Source organism: Neoarius graeffei, chromosome 12, assembly GCF_027579695.1.
Source record: "Neoarius graeffei isolate fNeoGra1 chromosome 12, fNeoGra1.pri, whole genome shotgun sequence".
Taxonomy (NCBI): Eukaryota; Metazoa; Chordata; class Actinopteri; order Siluriformes; family Ariidae; genus Neoarius; species Neoarius graeffei.
The window spans coordinates 17,377,590-17,398,458 of record NC_083580.1 but is presented as its reverse complement, the minus strand read 5'-3'; the positions used below and the strand labels follow the sequence as shown (position 1 = coordinate 17,398,458).

Sequence of the window (20,869 nt, the reverse complement as noted above, 5' to 3'; positions counted from 1 at the left end):
CCGCAAATGCAAGATAAAACCATATATAAAACAATATCCAGAAACCCTACCACCTTCTCTGGGCCCAAGCTCTTTTATGATGGACTGAGGTGAAGTGGAAAACTGTCCCAAGGTCTGACGAATCAAAAGTAGAAATTCTTTTTAGAAATCATGGACACCACGTCCTTCAGGCTAAAGAGAAGAGGGACCACCCAGCTTGTTATCAGTGCACAGTTCAAAAGCCAGCATCTGTGATGGTATGAGGGTGCATTAGTGCACATGACATGGATAACTTGTACATCTGTGAAGGCATCATTAATGCTGAATGATATAAACACGTTTCAGAGCAATATGCTGCCATCCAGAAAAAATCTTTTTCAGGGAAGACCTTTCTTTCAGCAAGACAACGCCAAACTGCTTTCTCCACATATTAGAACTGCATGGCTCTGTAGTAAAAGAGTCTGGGTGCTAAACTGGCCTGCCTGCAGTCCAGAGTTGTCTCCCATTTAAAATATTTGGTGCATTATGAAGCACAAAATACAACAAGGGAGACCCCGAACTGTGGAGCAACTGAAATTGTTTATCAGATGAGAATAGTACAACATTTCTGGTCTCTTCAGTTCCCAAATGTTTACAGAGTGTTGTTAAATGTAGAGGTGATGTAACACAGTGGTAAACATGCCCCTGTCCCAACTTTTTTTGAAATGCGTTTCTGACAGATTCAAAATGAGCATATATTTTAAATAAATGAATAAATTTTCTCAGTTTCAACATTTGATCTGTTGTTATACTATTTTCAATGAAATATAGGGTTTCCATGATTTGCAAATTGTTGCATTGTTTTTTTTTTATTTTGAGTTTACACGGCATCCCAACTTTTTTTGGAATTGGGGTTGTAGACATAAAAGACATGGATCCAATAAATAGTCCTCTGAGACTGTCTGGGAATTTTGGTGCTATTTTAGATAGAATTTTACACACACACACACACACACACACACACACACACACACACACACACACACACACTTCCATCACAGCTCACCTGGACAGGGTGAGGAGCAGCTGCTCTTCTGTATTGAAATACCTTCACAGAATGCTCCTCCGTTTAGCGGTGCTGGATTGGTGCATGTACGTGTACGTTTCTTAAAACCCCGCCCACATTGCACACTACAGTCTGACCAGTCAGACCATGATGACCACCCTCCATTCACTAATAAATGAAGAGAAAATAGATTGACAAGTGAGATTACAATGGCATAGATAAGGTACTTAACAGTTATTCCACGAAATCGAGTCGTACATGAGCTGATAGCTGATGAGGCGTGTAGCACCAAGTTGGCTATAAGCCATGTATGATGAGATTGAGGGGAATAATTGTTTTATTCTATTCACATTCGCTGGATTTTGAGAAACAGATCATTTTTATTTTTTTTCAAATTTGATAAATAAAAAGGGTGGCACGGTGGTGTAGTGGTTAGTGCTGTCGCCTCACAGCAAGAAGGTCCAGGTTCGAGCCCCGTGGCCGGTGAGGGCCTTTCTGTGTGGAGTTTGCATGTTCTCCCCGTGTCCGCGTGGGTTTCCTCCGGGTGCTCCGGTTTCCCCCACAGTCCAAAGACATGCAGGTTAGGTTAACTGGTGACTCTAAATTGACCGTAGGTGTGAATGTGAGCGTGAATGGTTGTCTGTGTCTATGTGTCAGCCCTGTGATGACCTGGCGACTTGTCCAGGGTGTACCCCGCCTTTCGCCCGTAGTCAGCTGGGATAGGCTCCAGCTTGCCTGCGACCCTGTAGAACAGGATAAAGCGGCTAGAGATAATGAGATGAGATAAATAAAAACTTTATACAAAACGTCTGACAAAATAATTTCTGCTTAGAATGTAAACAAACCGGAGAAATGGCAGGAGCAATTTGTGAAAAATACTATAATAATAATTTTTGAAAAATAAAAAAAGATATATGTTCTTACTATCAAATACTTTCATTCCATATTTTGTGGCTTTTTTTGTGTATTTTTTGGGATTCTGTTCTTTGAGTAGAGTTTTATTTCGTCCTCGATTGTTTCAGCAAGACGCTCTGCCATTTTCTTCTTCTTCTTTCAGGTTTTTTGGTGGTTGGCAAATCAACTTAAAGGTGCATTATCGCCACCAATTGGGCTGGAGTGTGGAACAGGCGATATTGGGAGAAAAAACAAAAAGAACAACGACAAAAACTATATTCTTTTAGCTATTTTTGTTTCTTTTAAATACTTGATACCACCATTTTTTTCTCTACTCACAGTATATAAGCTGATATTCTAGTAGTAGAGTAGCCAATCAGAGCGCACGATTGCTCATATCCAGTGAATGTGGATAGAATAAATAATAATATACTGTACTGTACATGATAGACTGATCCCCAGAGAATTGCAAGCACTCTCTCTCTCTCTCTCTCTCTCTCTCTCACACACACACACACTTGTTTACTGAGTCTTTTTGAGGTCTTAATGAAGAAAATGGAACAAAAATGTTTGCTCTTGTAGTTTCATCTATGAAATTACACTGTTGTTTCCTGGCTCTCACAAAAGAACCTAAAAATTGTGATAAAAAGGAAAGGAAAATTATGTCTTAGATTAAAATGGTAACAGCAGCAACAACAAAATATATAGTCTACATGACCATAGATTTTAGTGGGGCAGGGTGATAGCCTCAAACAAAATTACTCTGAGAGTCTATCACACTTTTCTTATGCGAGACTGTATATGCCATAGGCTACTCTTGAGTGAATTCTTAGAGTAACCCTATAATAGATATTCGAGAGTCGACAACATGCAGTCATCCGGCATATAGTCTAGCAGTGTCTTTTGAGCAATTTTAGTTTTAGACATACCCTCAAGTGTGTTGACAGATTTCAGCAAAATTTCCAGCCCTACCATATCTCAAAAAACACACAAAAGAACTTTTATATTCTGGGTATTGGAAATGGGAGACATATTTTTATTCTTTTCTTCAGCTTTTGCATCAGGAAACAGGCGTTTCACACATTTCTGATCATTTCGAACATTATCCACTAATCCTAACTCCCTTTCCTTTTCCCAATCTTTGCAATATATCTTCCAATCAAACAGAACAGAAATAGTTCAGTTCATCACAGACATACTATAGGGGAGAGTCGGGAGACGTGGGACAAGGTTTCAGTTTTTGTACATTGTGTGAAATTCTTTGCAGGTAGCACCACATTCATATTGCATTAGAGAGGATTTACTATACCCTCTTACCACAACATTAGTTTCTCAGCTTGTCACATATACTGGCCTTCAGGCTTCACTTTTTCTGTCATTATTTTTTGCAGGGAGACATGAGACACTGAGGGGAGATATGGGACATTATGTAAGGAGACTTGGGACACAATGGGGAGACATGGGACAAAAATAAAATCCCAAGGCTTCTCATCTCATTATCTCTAGCCGCTTTATCCTGTTCTATAGGGTCGCAGGCGAGCTGGAGCCTATCCCAGCTGACTACGGGCGAAAGGCGGGGTACACCCTGGACAAGTTGCCAGGTCATCACAGGGCTGACACGTAGACACAGACAACCATTCACACTCACATTCACACCTACGGTCAATTTAGAGTCACCAGTTAACCTAACCTGCATGTCTTTGGACTGTGGGGGAAACCGGAGCACCCGGAGGAAACCCACGCGGACACTGGGAGAACATGCAAACTCCGCACAGAAAGGCCCTCGCTGGCCACGGGGCTCGAACCTGGACCTTCTTGCTGTGAGGCGACAGCACTAACCACTACACCACCGTGCCGCCCATCCCAAGGCTTAATGTTTAATTTTTATTTATTCTCAAAACTTGTAACATATGAACTGGATGAACACACAATGCTGGCACAGTGATAGAAAAATGTCAGTTTACCCAAAACCTGACTTGACAAAACAGCTCCATTCTCAAGAAGGAATGAAATCAGTTTAATCCTCATGCAGGGACACACCCACATTTTAAACAAAAACATTTAAAAATTTTATATATTTAAACCACAAGAAACAAACAAACAAACAAACAAACAAAAAACTAACATGAACTGTCCCAACTCTCCCCATTTGGCCATTTAGAAAAAAAAATACTTAAATGTTTTTCCCCAGAATTTAAGTTTAATAAATAATACTATATCTGGTAACTCTAGCCTACATACTTTAATTCCTAACAAATCCCCAATTCACCAGCATACATTACACCATAGAATGGAGGTGGTCTGGGAAGTAGAAAATACAAGATTTGGTTGACAAAAATATTTAAAGGTGCCAACTGCAAAGTCATCTGAAATGTTCAAATTTTTTATTGTGTATGGCATTTTCTTATGTCTCGCAAGAGCAATATCATGCGGACAAGATGTGATCATTTTGATGTGCTGAGGGTCGCTTTTCTCCATTTTCGGACCATTTTCCTACCTCTTGAGTTAAACAGTATGGCCCCATGGAAATAGATGAATGCAAGGAGCTTTAAGTAATTAGCATAACTATGGAACTGCATCACACCAAGATGGCAATGTGTGGAAAACATCATGACTCTGCATCGACCTCGAAGAGTTTTGAGTCGCAGGGATGTAATTTGTGGTTGGCATTTGCAAATAGATCTGTGAAACAAAAGACAAATTTATCTTTTCTCTGTCACTGCTTGTGTGTTATCATTTCTTTCTCTGTAAGATGAAAACATGGTGTATAACTTCAAACTTGCTACCGTGGAGTCGAGCCCATGCATTTTAAGGTTAAGATAGCTAAGCGCTAGCTAAAATGATTCAGTTATCTGTCTAGAAAAAAATGATGTCATCTAACCTTGCTCTATCTGGCAGTTGCACTCACTAGGCAGTCTTTCCTTTTCTTTCCCCTGGCTTTTAGCTGACGGGAGAGTGGAGTCTACCATGTTTGTCCATGCTAACTTGTTTTGGTTAAAAGTAGGTCAAACAACGTCCCACAGTGGTCATGTGATATTGTTGCTCACTTGCTTGGGCAATCTCTGGAATCGGAAAATGCAGGATGCATTTTATCTCGGCAAAACATTTACACACAGGATACACGGTGTGTGCAGCAGAGAAACATCTCGAAACTCCAACAGCAATAGACATAGAACATTTTGCCCTGAATTCAACTTTGCAGTCAGCACCTTTAACTTCACATACCTTACTGCAGTGTCCAATTTCATGGCTCTAAAGGAAGTAGATTACTCTAAGGAGCAACATCTAACTTCTGAAACCTGATTGGTTGGAAATAAACTGTCCCAAGTTTCCCCACTCTCCACTATATATGCCCACGTTGCTGGAATTTATTCAGTTTAATTCTTCTTATTAGTAGTAGCATTTTTCTTATTTTTTTTAAAAACCAGCTCAGTCAGACAACCCACTCATTAACAATCCCTCCTGTTCCTTCTGCTCCACTGAAAATATTTATAGCATGAGCATGGGGCAGGAAAAATCTTGCCCATATGGATCTCTATTAGCACTTGTTGCTGTTCCCCTTTTTTGACCACTAGGTGCAATAATATCCATCCATCTGTTATCTGTAGCCGCTTATCCTGTCCTACAGGGTTGCGGGCAAGCTGGAACCTATCCCAGCGGACTATGGGCGAGAGGCGGGGTACACCATGGACAAGTCGCCAGGTTATCACACGGCTGACACAGAGACAAACAACCATTCACACTCACATTCACACCTATGGTCAATTTAGAGTCGATTAACCTAACCTGCATGTCTTTGGACTGTCGGGGAAACCGGAGCACCTGGAGGAAACCCACACAGACACGGGGAGAACATGCAAACTCCACAGAGAAAGGCCTTCGCCAGCTGCTGGGCTTGAACCCAGGACTTTCTTGCTGTGAGGTGACAGTGCTAACCACTACACCATCGTGCAGCCCTAAACGTGAAGCCATCATTGGAAAATTGGCTCATATCTGTCAATTTTATCTTTTCTTTTTTAAATTGTTGGTCATTCAAATGAGGTAATTTAGTATTTTGACAGAATTTAAAATGTATAAAGTTGTGAATCAGGACTTTATGAAGATTAAATACGTCATCGAAACAGTAGAGCTCAGCCCCATCGTCCACCTATAGACCCTTTTCAGTCACGTGACCTTCGTAAACGCGACCACCATTTTGGACATGTAGCGGACTTCGGCTCGAATTGGTTTGAATGCGAGGAAGGCGACAAACGGAGAACATACAAGAAAAAGGAGCGAGATGCAGAAAATACCTTCGCTATCCAGCGAAGTAGGGCATTTACAGGGCGAGCAGAGGGAGAAATAACAACAGTAACGACACATTAGCAACGCCGTACAGAAATAACAGTTTATGGCACAGACCCTTTCGGTTCTCGCTCATCTAGCTGCTACAATGACTGCTTAGACTGCAACAATAATACCTAACACACATTTAAGTATCCGTCGTAAAGACGTGAAACTCGTCGAGTGACGAGTGTGTTCATTGATCAGCTAACACAATCTAAAAGTAGACATACCATCACACTGCCCTGGCGCTGTGTACAGTTTACCTTCTATGGTTTGTGCACTCACTAGTTGCCATTACTTTCTCCAACCGTTGTTACAGATTACAGGGAACGGCCTGGATTTAAGAGACAAATACATGTTCCTCTTGTTTTGAACACTTATTTGTAGGCAGTGCTTAATTTGTAAAGTGGGAGGTCCCGGAGCGCAGAGGATGAGCGGCTCCGGTGCGGAAAAAAAGAGAAGAGGAGAGGAGAGGGGCGGGGCGCGGCGCTGCGCTTCTGGGCATGTTTTGTAATAACACTGCAAATTAAGTTCATCTGCAGATATTTTGTGGATAAATAGCTGCCGGAGCCAACGCCCGAGGTTCCGGAGCGCGCTCCGGCTTGCTCCCCTCAAATTAAGCGCTGTTTGTAGGACACTGCCTCTGATCTGTCCTACAGTCTACCAACAGCAAAGGAACACAACGCTAACTAATAGCTACTACAGAAGAACAAAGAGGTTACAATGGGTTATTTTAGCCTATTTGGTTACACACTCGCCGCCACAGAATGTTAACAGCAATGTAATGCCTTTTCTGGCTAATTTTATTCGTCTTACCTCCAACAAAGTGGTCACTACACAAGCATTGGTATGCCGCTATCCATCTTCTCCGTCGGTCAGCATCTACCGGGATCCGATAAAATGATAACCCTTGCCTTGTTTGTTGATGGTTACTACATCCAGGTGCACAACAATATAGTGGCATGATGGAAGTCTTGCTGAAAATAAACACTTTCTTTGCTGCCGTTCCTCAATGTTGGCTGTGGTAAACTACTGGTAGTACACGTCCAAAATGGCGGCCGTGTTTGTCGTGACGTCACGTGAAAAGGGTCCATAGAAGCCTTTTGATGTTATCAAACAGCTTGTCATTAAAGGTAATTAAGTAAATCTACCAAATTTTAAACCTTTTATATGCAACACTTCAGTATAGAAACTATGAAATATACTGCATATTTACTGTCATGTAAATAACATTTTAAAACAAATAATTTTTTACATAAATATATAAAAAAATGCGGCGGCACAGTGGTGTAGTGGTTAGCGCTGTCGCCTCACAGCAAGAAGGTCCGGGTTCGAGCCCCGTGGCCGGCGAGGGCCTTTCTGTGTGGAGTTTGCATGTTCTCCCCGTGTCCGCATGGGTTTCCTCCAGGTGCTCCGGTTTCCCCCACAGTCCAAAGACATGCAGGTTAGGTTAACTGGTGATTCTAAATTGATCGTAGGTGTGAATGTGAGTGTGAATGGTTGTCTGTGTTTATGTGTCAGCCCTGTGATGACCTGGCGACTTGTCCAGGGTGTACCCCACCTCTCGCCAGTAGTCAGCTGGGATAGGCTCCAGCTTGCCTGCGACCCTATAGAACAGGATAAAGCGGCTAGAGATAATGAGATGAGATGAGATATAAAAAATGCATATATTTATATAAATGTATAGCATATTTTAAAACATTACATCAGAACCATCTAATTCCATGGTCTCAATATTATTATAATTAAAATCATGTTCAATTAAATACATTTTTTTAAATGAATTTTTTTTCTTTTTCCTTAAATTCTTTAAGGTCTATTTACGCTTGAAAAACAAGGTAAAATGTTTTAATGTTCATTGCTGAGGCTGATAAGTGCCACCCTAGAAAAGCATCTGCCTCATTCAGAGTGTGAATATTGCCAGAAGTGTTTGTTTTTGCAGAGTAGTACTGCCATGTATTGTCAGCTTACCTCTTTATGGGTGAAAATTATTGAGAAAAAAAGAGAGAAAAGGATACCTCACTGCCCCACTGCTAGTGTTGCTCAATCTCAAGTAGTGACAGCTGTGAAGCCATCAGCGTAGTCAATCAGGCTTGCTTTAGCCAACATCTGCTTCAAAAAATACACTGGAAGACTTAGGCCCTGTCCACACGGCAACGGATTCAGGTGAATCCGATACAATTGTTTATCGTTTCGGCCTGGCGTCCACACGGCACCGGCGTTTTGGGTGCCCCAAAATGCAATCTTTTGAGAACGGGTTCCAAAGTGGAAAGATCTGGCAACGTTGCTGTTGCGAAGTCGTCTGGATGAGTAGAGCGGATTTGTTTACGATGACGTCACAACCACATGACTGTGAGTGCTTCACGCTGGGTAGAAGTGTAACGAACTCGATGTGAGTTGTCAACAAATCCTATAACTTGGTTCATGAAACGCGCTTACAAAATATTTTCACTGTGAATATTTATTGTGTAATGGTGCAAAGTGAGAGAGAGAGAGAGAGAGAAAGAGAGAGAGAATAGCCCTTAGGGCAGAGTCAATCCCGCCAGCAAAAATAGGGAAAAAAAGGAGCGATCTCACCTCTTCAGATGTTGGTTTAAGTCCTACAATACATTCCTCAAAAAGGGCATAGAACAACAAATTAATCCATCAACGTGTAGCATTCAATTCATTCCGGACCATTAAAGACGCCGCCTTCCGCGTAGAATCATACGTCATCCTCGCCGCCATATTGGATGGGTCAAAGCGGAGAATAAAGATGCCTCATTCATGTGCTGCGTTTAACTGTACCAACAGGTTTACCGTCCAAACGAGATCACATGGGATTACCTTTCACAGGTGAGACTGGAAAAATACTTTTCATTGTATTTGGTCATTATAATGTAATTTTACGAACAGATTTTTCTGACTTTGTGGCTAATATGAAGTCTCGCGCATAATAGTTTATGCGCATGCGTCCTTACTTCTTCTATTGTTCTGGTGTCTCCGAAGGGACCGTCTTACAGCGCCCCTAGAGGTGTGGCATGTGTATTGCATCGTTTTCAGCAAGCATTGCGTTGCCATATGGACCTGATATTTTACTGATCGTTGCCCATTTGGACGCGATATTTTTTAAAATAACATCTCGTTGCCGTTGTCGTGTGGATGTAGCCTTAGTCTAATGGCACTTAAAGTCTGTAAAGTATGGCTATACAGTGGGTGAAAGGATCATTAACTCATTAGATGTGCTGTTTGAACAACTGATCAAAACCAATCTGCGTCTTCTCATAGATCCATTCCCCTGTTCCTCCATCACGCCTTTCAGACTAAAACATTAGCTGTTTGAAAAATGAGAAAGATGTGCCATGTAGCATGCCACAGATTATGATTTATAACCAGTATTGGCATATAGATCACTGAGGCTTTTAAAACATACATTGATGTAGTGAGCGTTTGTTATAGTCTCTCTATTATTGTGTGTATTTGCGGTTCCATTTCATTGGAGTGAGTAGTTCATAAAAACACAGGACCATTTGTATTTTTCTTGTGATAACTTTTTTTTTTTGAATGGAAACTGAAGCTGGATGTATAAGTACAAGCCTTGGGGGGGGGGGGGGGGGGAGGAACCCTCACCATAAACGCTAACAGTAGCCGAGGCACTACGTCTTCTAGCCACGACGTTACTGGCTACACAGGTGTAATTTCCCGAGTCTGAGAGCCGTGCTTCATTAATAATCAGGTTGTGATTTCCTCGTGAGTCAAAATTAACGTCAGCGAGTGTGCTGACTGGTTCATCATTCTTCAGCCATTCCACCTGAAAAAAAAAGATAAATAGAATGCTTGAGTGAAAGAGTGAAGCCTTTTTTTATGTAACTTTGGTTTGATTACTGTACTGCTTGAAGATTATTACTTGTCACACTGTAGGAGATATATGAGCTAATCCCAATAAAATATGTCGAATTCTATAACAGACTGGGCAATAACATGTTTCCATGGCAGATTATACAGTATGATAAAGATCTAACAATAGACCAACAATTAAAGAAAATCACTATGTTCTGCTTCCATCATCAAGCAGTGTGATCTAGTCTCGCACAGAAATTGGAGTCGTGCAAACTGAAGCAGTTCAATTCAGGTTTAAACAATGGACATCACAAAGCAGTTTTACAGATGTGTCTACACATTATATATATATAGCATGAGTAAAGAAAAACAAAATGGCAGAACACATCAAGTCAGATATATCACTTTATGAAGTATTTAAAAGAAACAGAAAAAGCTAAAATAATAGTTTTTTTTCCTCCAATACCTCCTGTTCCACACCCCAGCCCAGTTGGTGATGGCAATGCACCTTTAAGTTGGTTTGCCAACCACCAAAAAAAAAAACCCCTCTAAAGAAGAAGAAGGACATGGTGGAGCGTCTTGCTGAACCAACCGAGGATGAAATAAAAACTCTACTCAAAAACAAAACCCCCCAAAATACAAAAAAAGCAACAAAATATGGAATGAAAGTGTTTCATGGTAAGAATGTATCTTTTTTATTTTTTCAAGAATTATTATTATAGCGTTTTCCACAAATTGTTCCTGTCATTTCGCCAGTTTGTTTACATTCTAAGTGGAAATGATTTTGTCAGAGACTTTATGTAAAGTTTTTATTTGTCGAATTTGCAAAATAAATAAAAATGCTCTGTTTCTCAAAATCCGGTGAATGTGGATAGAATAAAACAGTTATTCCACTCAATCTCATTGTACATGGCTTATAGTCGACTCGGCACTACGTGCCTCGTCGGCTATCAGCTCATGTACAACTCGATTTCGTGGAATAACTGTTAAATAGTTAAGCATTAAAAAGGTATCTGTTTTTACCATCCAGTTACATTCACTGCTTATTCAGACCTAAGAATTTTATGTATCTGGATCATCACATATTTTAGTTACTACACACACACACACACACACACACACCAGAAAAAACGATAGGGAAGGAAAGAACTGGCTAATTTGCAACTATCTTACGACCTAATTAGCAGAGAGGCAAAGACATCCGAATCCACCATCAGTATCATTCCATCAGTAGCATACTGATGGAGATAAACAGCGAGAGAGAGAGAAAAAAAAAGGCCTGCTGAACACTTAACATGAGAGAAAAAGAAACAGCAAAGCACTGCTGTACTGATTACATTTCGGCTGACTCTCAGGTTAGAGTTTGAAGTTTAAGGAGTGCGTGAGGAATTCCACAGCTCTCGAGTGCAGAGGAGAAGTTGAGTCCAATTGCAATTGATTTATTTCACTCCCACAGTTGGTCTCTCTCCTGCTGATTTATGAGTGTGTGTTTTGAGTTTTAAGAATGCTTTGACCTTGGAGAGGATCAGTGAAGATGTTTTTGTGTCCCTGTGCTATGCAAGAGAATTCTGACGTCACAATTAAGCAGATACAAGCAGAGACATTCCTTCTCTCTCCAAGGTTTGGACATAGAAGGATCGACATTTGAACTGTCAGCTTGTGAGTGGAAAAATGTATTCTTGCCCTGTTTGATGGCCAGAGAGAACTCTTTCATTGCAAGCTTTCAATTTCAATCTTTTCTCTATTCCACTCCAAAGGTCCTGGAGAGCTACTGTTTCATCTCCGCTTACAAGAACAGTGGTTAGATGTCTGACTTTAAAGCCTACTATAATGGTGACTCATCTTATATACTTACTGTATGTACACTCATAAAATACTGACGATCATTTTGATGATGTTGATGCTACAGGTATGCTTGAGATCCTGATTTCAGTTAACTCTTTGTGTGGAGTCATTTACCTGGCAGGGACAATACCATGATCAAGAAGGTGGTTTGCCCAAAGTGAGGCCAAGCTATTGCACTCAGGCTGCGCTGACCTTTGCGAATTTCTTAAATGCAGGAATCTTGACTGCATAATTTCTGACAGTGGGGGACTGCATTTGCGCTCACTGCATTTCATTGGCTTTGTACCTGTACTCTGCACAATGACAATAACGTTGAATCTAATATACCAACCCTGGATCCACTGAAAATCTTACCCCAGTCTTAGGAAAAAAAAAAGGTTACATATAGAACCCCAAGGGTTCTTCAGTTGTCCCTCTCATATCCCTTTTCAACCAACAGGGAACAGGTTCTTGAACTGGTTCTGTTCAGGATCCTTTGACCCTTGGTGCCAACTAGCAAACCGGCCCACATTTTCACGAGTTTTGAGTGGAACTGTCGTAATCAAGGATGCATCATGAATGGAGAGTGCTGCACAATGTACAACAGGGGTAAACAGTAGTAGCAAAATGGCGGTATGCATTGATTACCTTCAAACTTTTGTTCTGTTATTGCAGATTTTTTTTCGGTCAATTTTTCCCCCGAAGATGTATCCTTTTCCATTGCATTCTCCATTGCTGTGCTCCATTTCCTCTCCAAACTAATTAAACCAGCTATATTTTGGTTCCACTTGGGAACCAACTTTTCAGGGTCCAAACCAATTTATTTTTGGCCAAAATGCTCTGAATGGCTCAAAATTTGGGATTGAATCAGAACGAAACCTGTTCCCTGTTGGTTGAAAAGGGGTGATTCCTTAGACTAAGTGTTAAAATTTGTAGCGGTCCAATTACATCACGTTCTTTGCATTCCAAGGTCCAGATAATCAAATAACATTACTGAATAGGAACTATTACCTCTTGCCTTTTCCCAGGCTTGGAGTACTTGAGTCCAGGACTCAGACTCAAGTTCGACTCGTGGCTCTAATTTTAAGGACTCGTGACTTGACTTGGACTTGAGCACTGATGACTTGGACTCATGCATTAACTGTATTCAGACTCGTAAATTGGAGATGAGAACTTGGATTTTTTTTCTGTATTTTTTGTAACATGCCATAATAATTTGGCATGAGATATTTATATCTACATTAATTTTTATGCTAATTTCGTGCAAAAGAATGCACATTCACCTGCTCATACGTCATGTTCAGGAACAAATAAATGTTAATGGCACTAAAATGCCTGGAGAGATGCCCCTAGGATTGTCCGCTTTGCTTATACAGACTTCTCGTGCAGTGGGAAAAAATGCACTACTATGTGTTCCATATGTAGAACTATTGAGGAGACAATGGGGACAACCTCAAACTTCAATCGTCATTTGGCAAGACTACACCCAGAGAAGTACACTACCGTTCAAAAGTTTGGGGTCACCCAGACAATTGTGTTTTCCATGAAAAGTCACACTTTTATTTACCACCATAAGTTGTAAAATGAATAGAAAATATAGTCAAGATATTTTTCTGGCCATTTTGAGCATTTAATCGACCCCACAAATGTGATGCTCCAGAAACTCAATCTGCTCAAAGGAAGGTCAGTTTTATAGCTTCTCTAAAGAGCTAAACTGTTTTCAGCTGTGCTTACATGATTGTACAAGGGTTTTCTAATCATCCATTAGCCTTCTGAGGCAATGAGCAAACACATTGTACCATTAGAACACTGGAGTGATAGTTGCTGGAAATGGGCCTCTATACACCTATGTAGATATTGCACCAAAAACCAGACATAGAGGCTGTCCACACGGCAACGGATTCAGGTGAATCTGATAAAATTGCTTATCGTTTCGGCCTGGCGTCCACACGGCACCGGCGTTTTGGGTTCCCCAAAACGATATTTTTTGAGAACGGGTTCCAGAGTGGAAAAATCTGGCAACGGCACTGTTGCGAAGTCGTCTGGATGAGTAGAACGGATTTGTTTACGATGATGTCACAACCACATGACTAGAACAAGCAGCACTCTCGCTGTTTTGTATGAACCACTGCATTGCATTCACTTTTGTATACAGCTTTTCTTTTAAATAAACAAGTAACTGAACCATTTCTTGAATTTCTTTTTTTTACTGGATAAGACTGCTTTTCAAAATGTTCACACACAATATAAAAATATATAAATTATATAAAAATGCTTTTCAAAATGTTCACACACAATAAGAAAATTAAGTTATATAAAACTATGCACACTAATAAAACTAATTTGTACACACAGAAGGCACGATTTCCTCGCGTAGTCGCAGCCATCTTCTTTTTGTTGTTGTGTGTTTGTTCCTGAGTGCTTCACGCCGGGTAGAAGAAGGGGTTTACACGCATGTGTCCTACTTCTTCTTCTATTGTTCTGGTGTCTCCGATGGGACCGTCTTACAGCGCACGTAGAGGTGTGGCATGTGTATTGCATCGTTTTCAGCAAGCGTTGCGTTGCCATATGTACCTGATATTTTACTGATCCGTTACCCATGTGGACACGATATTTTTTTAAATAAAATCTCGTTGCCGTTGTCGTGTGGATGTAGCCTTAGTAGAATTTAGCTAGAATAGTCATTTACCACATTAGCAATGTATAGAGTGTATTTCTGATTAGTTTAAAGTGATCTTCATTGAAAAGAACAGTGCTTTTCTTTCAAAAATAAGGAAATTTCAAAGTGACCCCAAACTTTTGAACGGTAGTGTAAGTGACATGCTATGTTCATTGCTCTGTTGATAGTGGGGCTTGCTGACTGATGAACTAGCTAGTGTTAACCCTCTCTTGTGTTATTTGCCCTGCTCATAGTGGGCGGGGCTTGCTGAGCAATGAACAAGCTTTTTATCTGTCGCCTATTTAACTAAAATGGGGCAGTAACTTTAGTCCAACACAGCAGCAGAGACGGTTTCACATAAAAGCATCAACAGCCACTGTCAAATGGTGCAGTTGGAGTCTTGTTCTCTGACTTGACTCAGATCAATAGTGTACTCGACTTGAAATTTTCTGTAATGACTTGGACTTGACTCGGACTTGAACACTGGGGACTTGAGTCTGGACTCGGACTCAAGGTTTAGTGACAACACTACAACACTGCTTCTTACCAATCATTAATGATTATTTTTTGGGAACCTAAGAACCCTTTACTGTCAAGAGAACCTTTAAAGGACTCTTGGAAGATTCGTCAAAGAGATCAGGGTAAAGTGGTTACTGAAGATTAACGAATGAAAGAATCCTCATCATTATTTAGTTATTATTCAATCACACTGAAATTTGGTGTTACTGCAGTGTTGTGCAAACCTGCAACTGTATTTCTAATGACTGGGTTACTGAACAAACATGAAAACGTCACATTTCAGCAAGCATTTCACAGGCTTAGCATAGAGCTACCATCATGAGACTTGAAGAATACATTCTTTTAATGGTCTCTTAAAATGGTCTTATGAATTGTTCTAGTTAACTTGAACAAGAACTTGTTATGGGGTGCTATTTGTGAAGGGTGCTTGGACCCTGCACACTGACTATTATTATTCCTTCTTACTTCAAATCTCACCTCACCTAACCTCTTCGTGCTCAGTTGCACATAAGACATCAATACTTCTATGCCAGTACTTTTAACCCTGTCTCCCTCGCTAGTATCCTCACCTCCTCCCCTGATTTCCAGCCATTCAAATTTCATTCCTTTACTATTGTTCTCCGCCATGTTGTTTTTGGTCTTCCTACTTTCCTCCTCCCATCAGGTATCCAAGTTAGTGCAGTAACACAGTGATGTTTTCTTGGCATCCTGAGCACATGACCCAGCCACTTCCACCTTCTCTTCTTCACTTCTGTACTTACTCGTATGCATCCAGTTCTTTCATTAAGTTCGTCTATTGATACAGTATATGGCCAGAATATACCCAGAATTCTTTTTAAGCATTGGTATTGAAATGAGTCAACTACATCATTGTCCTTAGCGTTGAGCTTCCATGTCTCACTCCTATATTGGAGAACAGGTTTCACAAGCATGTTAAATAACCAGATCTTGATTCTCTGGTTGAATTGTTTGGAGCTCCAAACCCTTTTCAGCCTTCTAAACATAGCTTTGGCCTTACTAAGCCTGGTGTCCATGTCTTTATCTGCACTCCCTTTATTACTCACTGTAGCACCAAATATTCCCTGGCTTCCATGATGTCTTTGCTACTTAGAAACTTCAGTGTTTCATTGTTTTTGCAATTCATCTTCAGTACACAAGTTTTAGTCTTGCTGATGTTGAGTCCTGTTCTCTAGGGTGTTTCTGTCATCTTCTCTGTCTTCTTTTGCATTTGGTTACATGTTGTAGAGATAAGTGCATATTGCTGGGTTTCACGTGACGTCACATCTGCCTCATTAGTTATTCAAAACTTTAGCTGGTGGTCTACCAAAGCTTAGCTGACAAAATGTTTGTACGGAGAAGGTGCATTGCTCACATGAAAAATGCCTTATGCTTGCGTTGTTTTAGGTTGTTTGAATTGATCAAACCGTGAAACTGAAAAGTTTCTTCAGGGTTCCCCGTGAACTAATAAAAAAGGGTGAATGAATACAGGATTTCACAAAAAGACGTCGAGAAATGTGGCTTTTGAACCTTTCACTGAAATCGAAGGGAGCCGAGTCGAAGCATGCTCGAGTTTACAGTGATCACTTCATGAAAGGTTTGTATATCCCTCTCAGCTACATCCTTAGTGTTTTCCAAGTACTTTTCTTGCTATGTGCCATTATTTCATGGTACTTTTTTTAGTCACGAAGCACTAAAGTCCCCAGCTGTTTCTTTGTTTACTCCTCACAAAGTCCATATGCATGAAGGTTGTGACGAAATTCTTACCCAACCATACAGTTACAATGCATCGTGATCACTTCTCCGTCTTGTTTAACTAAGATCCAGGTCTTTAAATGGGTTTCTGATTATCTTTGTGAATGATTTACCTGAGAGATAAGAGCCAACACAAGTGAGAATCAAGCGAACTGTTGTTTGTTTACACTTCAACTTGCAGCGCTTCGTTGTAAAGACGTGAGTGAAAAGCTTAAAAAAAACCCCAAAACATACCTACACGGGCAAAAATAATACAGGATTCATTCGGCAGTGACTTGATACCGAGGTCCTTTACCCAGCCACATACAAAAAAGTTGTAAGCCTCCATACTCTTCCACATTTTCATCTGTTTTGCAGTGTAGAAGGACGTCTGCAACACCAGATAGTTCGAGATGTCGGGGAACTCGACTGAAGGATAGTTTTCGAGATCGTATGACAAATCCTTCTTTCCCAAACTGTAGAGGTCTATTCCATTGCACATAGCAATCTTCTGAATATATCTAAAGTGAGCAGTGGCTTCTAGATTATGAGTATACTCTGATAAATTATCGCTAGTTGTTTGCACTACGGCAGCCATTTAGACCACCAGCTATTTCACTTCCGGTAAAACTGCTAAGAAAAGTCACGTGACTGAAACCCAGCAATAGTCAAATGTCTATTTCTCGACAGCTACTTATTTATCTGAAGAAAACACTCTAATTTGGTGGTAATTTCTCTCCCCTCTGGGTTTTGTACTCATGGCCTGCTTTTGAGGTCTTTGTGGGTCCTTTGAAAGGTTGTTGATGGGCTCATGAACACACAAACAGAGGAATTCCGTCCCTTCTTTGTACCTAGAGAATGAAGGAAATTGCACTTTTCTAAGTGCCACATTCATTCTAATTAATGCCCTGCACCGCAACAACGCACACAACAACCATGCAACTAAAGCAGCTTTTAAACACCTGGCAATACAGCTGAGAATTCAGGGCTAATTTGTCCACAGATACCACGGTAGCTATGTAGCCCTCAGAGAGCTCTACAGCTTTGATGTCACACATGAAGATGAAAGAGTCGAGATCTGAGGTCAGAACTGTTTAGGAATAAGAGAGAATATCTCACCTATGGGATTGCACAAGGATCAAACTGAATCACAAAGCACCCAGAGCAACTGGGGTGATGGTCAAAATGGCTTTCAAGTATCAGAAATGCAGAGAGATTACGGCAAGCAGAGGCTGGAAACTGTTACAGATTATAGTTGCATCATCGTAAGTAAAGAGAAGTGAGATATTGACAACTCTTTGGTGAATTGCATGAGTGTTCGCATAAAGACAATTTAAAAAAGGCAACAAATCAGTGCTGATCTTGGCACTGAAACAAGGCACAAAGCCAAAAACGGCAATATAATTAGTGTCAGATACAATAGCTCATAATATTGTTATTCTGGAGCTGGAATTTATCGACATTCATTCACGGGGAAGTGAAAGTGACATGAAGGCAATTACAGGACCGCACCTTGCTCAATTAAGCTCCAGTTTGGGTGATATAATTTTCCTGCAATTCACATCCATGTTTAAAAACGCTATGCCATGATGACCGTCACCAAAACCGCTTAAAAGTAACGATCTTCAACAGGCACTCAATGCTTCCTACATCCTTCACTACTTCATCCTCCTCAGATGTTCATGACTGAAATAATTACAAAATGTTTTTTTGCCTCATCAGATAGAATGATTAATTGCATTACACAGAGGAATTTGCGCAGTGCAATTATGGGTTTTCAGTGTTATTGGGATATTTATTTTTTGTCTTCGTCATCATGAATGATCGTAGTCATCTCTTCGGTGACAGATAATATGGCACTTTAATTTCCACAGTGGCATATCAGTTTTCATTAGGCTAAGCTTATTATTCATCAGCGTTTATCTCTTGACTTGGTTGATAACAAATCAACATAACTTTCTTTAAATAGAAAAAAAAAAAGAAAAGGTCAGAACTTGCCAAAACAAACAAGTCATTCTCATGAGAGCAGAGTCACCTCATTCTCATGAGAGCCACAAGATTTCTGGCTCTCACAGACCTGTAACAACTTCTTAAAAGGCTCCTCTGTCCTGCACTCGTTACCTGTATTAATGGCACCTGTTTGAACTCATTATCAGTATAAAAGACACCTGTCCACAACCTCAAACAGTCACACTCCAAACTCCACTATGGCCAAGACCAAAGAGCTGTCAAAAGACACCAGAAACAAAATTGTAGACCTGCACCAGGCTGGGAAGACTGAATCTGCAATAGGTAAGCAGCTTGGTGTGAAGAAATCCCTCAATCTGGGGCTCCATGCAAGATCTCACCCTGTGTGGTCAAAATGATCACAAGAACGGTGAGCAAAAATCCCAGAACCACACGAGGGGACCTAGTGAATGACCTGCAGAGAGCTGGGACCAAAGTAACAAAGGCTACCATCAGTAACGCACTACGCCGCCAGGGACTCAAATCCTGCAGTGCCAGACGTGTCCCCCTGCTTAAGCCAGTACATGTCCAGGCCCATCTGAAGTTTGCTAGAGAGCATTTGGATGATCCAGAAGAGGATTTGGAGAATGTCATATGGTCAGATGAAACCAAAATAGAACTTTTTGGTAAAAACTCAACTCAACTTGTCGTGTTTGGAGGAAAAAGAATGCTGAGTTGCATCCAAAGAACACCATACCTACTGTGAAGCATGGGGGTGGAAACATCATGCTTTGGGGCTGTTTTTCTACAAAGGGACCAGGACGACTGATCCGTGTAAAGGAAAGAATGAATGGGGCCATGTATCGTGAGATTTTGAGTGAAAACCTCCTTCCATCAGCAAGGGCATTGAAGATGAAATATGGCTGGGTCTTTCAGCATGACAATGATCCCAAACATACCGCCCGGGCAATGAAGGAGTGGCTTCGTAAGAAGCATTTCAAAGTCCTGGAGTGGCCTAGCCAGTCTCCAGATCTCAACCCCATAGAAAATCTTTGGAGGGAGTTGAAAGTCCATGTTGCCCAGTGACAGCCCCAAAACATCACTGCTCTAGAGGAGATCTGCATGGAGGAATGGGCCAAAATACCAGCAACAGTGTGTGAAAACCTTGTGAAGACTTACAGAAAACGTTTGACCTCTGTCATTGCCAACAAAGGGTATATAACAAAGTATTGAGATGAACTTTTGTTATTGACCAAATACTTATTTTCCACCATAATTTGCAAATAAATTCTTTAAAAATCAGACAAATGTGATTTTCTGGATTTTTTTTTCCTCATTTTGTCTCTCATAGTTGAAGTGTACCTATGATGAAAATTACAGGCCTCTCTCATCTTTTTAAGTGGGAGAACTTGCACAATTGGTGACTGACTAAATACTTTTTTGCCTCACTGTATAACAAAACATGCTTCTAAAAATTATCTACCCTAGTTTTATTTTGGCTAAGTTTTCATTTTAGTAACAGTATCTGCACACAAATAGACTTTCTCTTGGCAAAAAGGTGCCATGTTGGCTCAAATGACTGTTGATTAGCCCAAGTGGCTTTTTTTTTTTTTCAAACTCATACCAACCAGTCATCTTGGCAATGTTTCCAAGGTGACAGATGCCACATTCAGCTAAATGTTTTTTGGTTGTTTTCAGCTGGCAAGGATAGTCAGAGACTTGGGTTCTGGCATTCTGACAAACTGGTCAAACCTAAGGATAGCAAAAGCATAACTCCCAGCTGGGAGTCTTTAGGCTAATTTTTCATTCCTCGTCAAAGGTGAAACAAAAATGATCAAAGTATGAGAAAAGCATGGGTTGAAAGTTACATTATACATGTGCTATATAGTACTGTTTGCAGTGAAAAAAAAATGCATTCAACCTGGGAAGACTGTAAGACAAGACAGTATGTGCAAATTGTAGGTAATTAAATTTCCAAACACAATCAAAATTAAACAGTTTCCTGCTGAATGTCTGCATTTCAGACACCAAATCCTTTACAGCTCAACATCCTACCTGCAGAAACATGTTCAGGCTAACCATTAGCTAGCTGATTGAGCTAGGCTAGCTAGCCAGATCTTTTGATA

The 20,869-nt window shown here is 40.6% G+C and overlaps 1 protein-coding gene and 1 non-coding gene across 2 annotated transcripts in view; one reads left to right on the top strand and one right to left on the bottom strand.

The window, feature by feature from the left end:
• The window catches only part of unc5da (unc-5 netrin receptor Da), a 168,138-nt gene that overhangs the window by 80,769 nt on the left and 66,500 nt on the right, over positions 1–20,869 (bottom strand). Inside the window, exons 5-6 of the mRNA XM_060936616.1 lie at positions 9,854–10,034; positions 1,025–1,192 (exon numbers count right to left, since the gene is read on the bottom strand). Of these exons, the coding sequence (XP_060792599.1) occupies positions 1,025–1,192; positions 9,854–10,034 (349 nt within the window). The remainder of the gene's footprint in view (positions 1–1,024; positions 1,193–9,853; positions 10,035–20,869) is intronic.
• Positions 12,015–12,176, top strand: LOC132895817 (U1 spliceosomal RNA). The gene has a single exon (XR_009655850.1). It is a non-coding gene; the product is annotated as a U1 spliceosomal RNA (small nuclear RNA).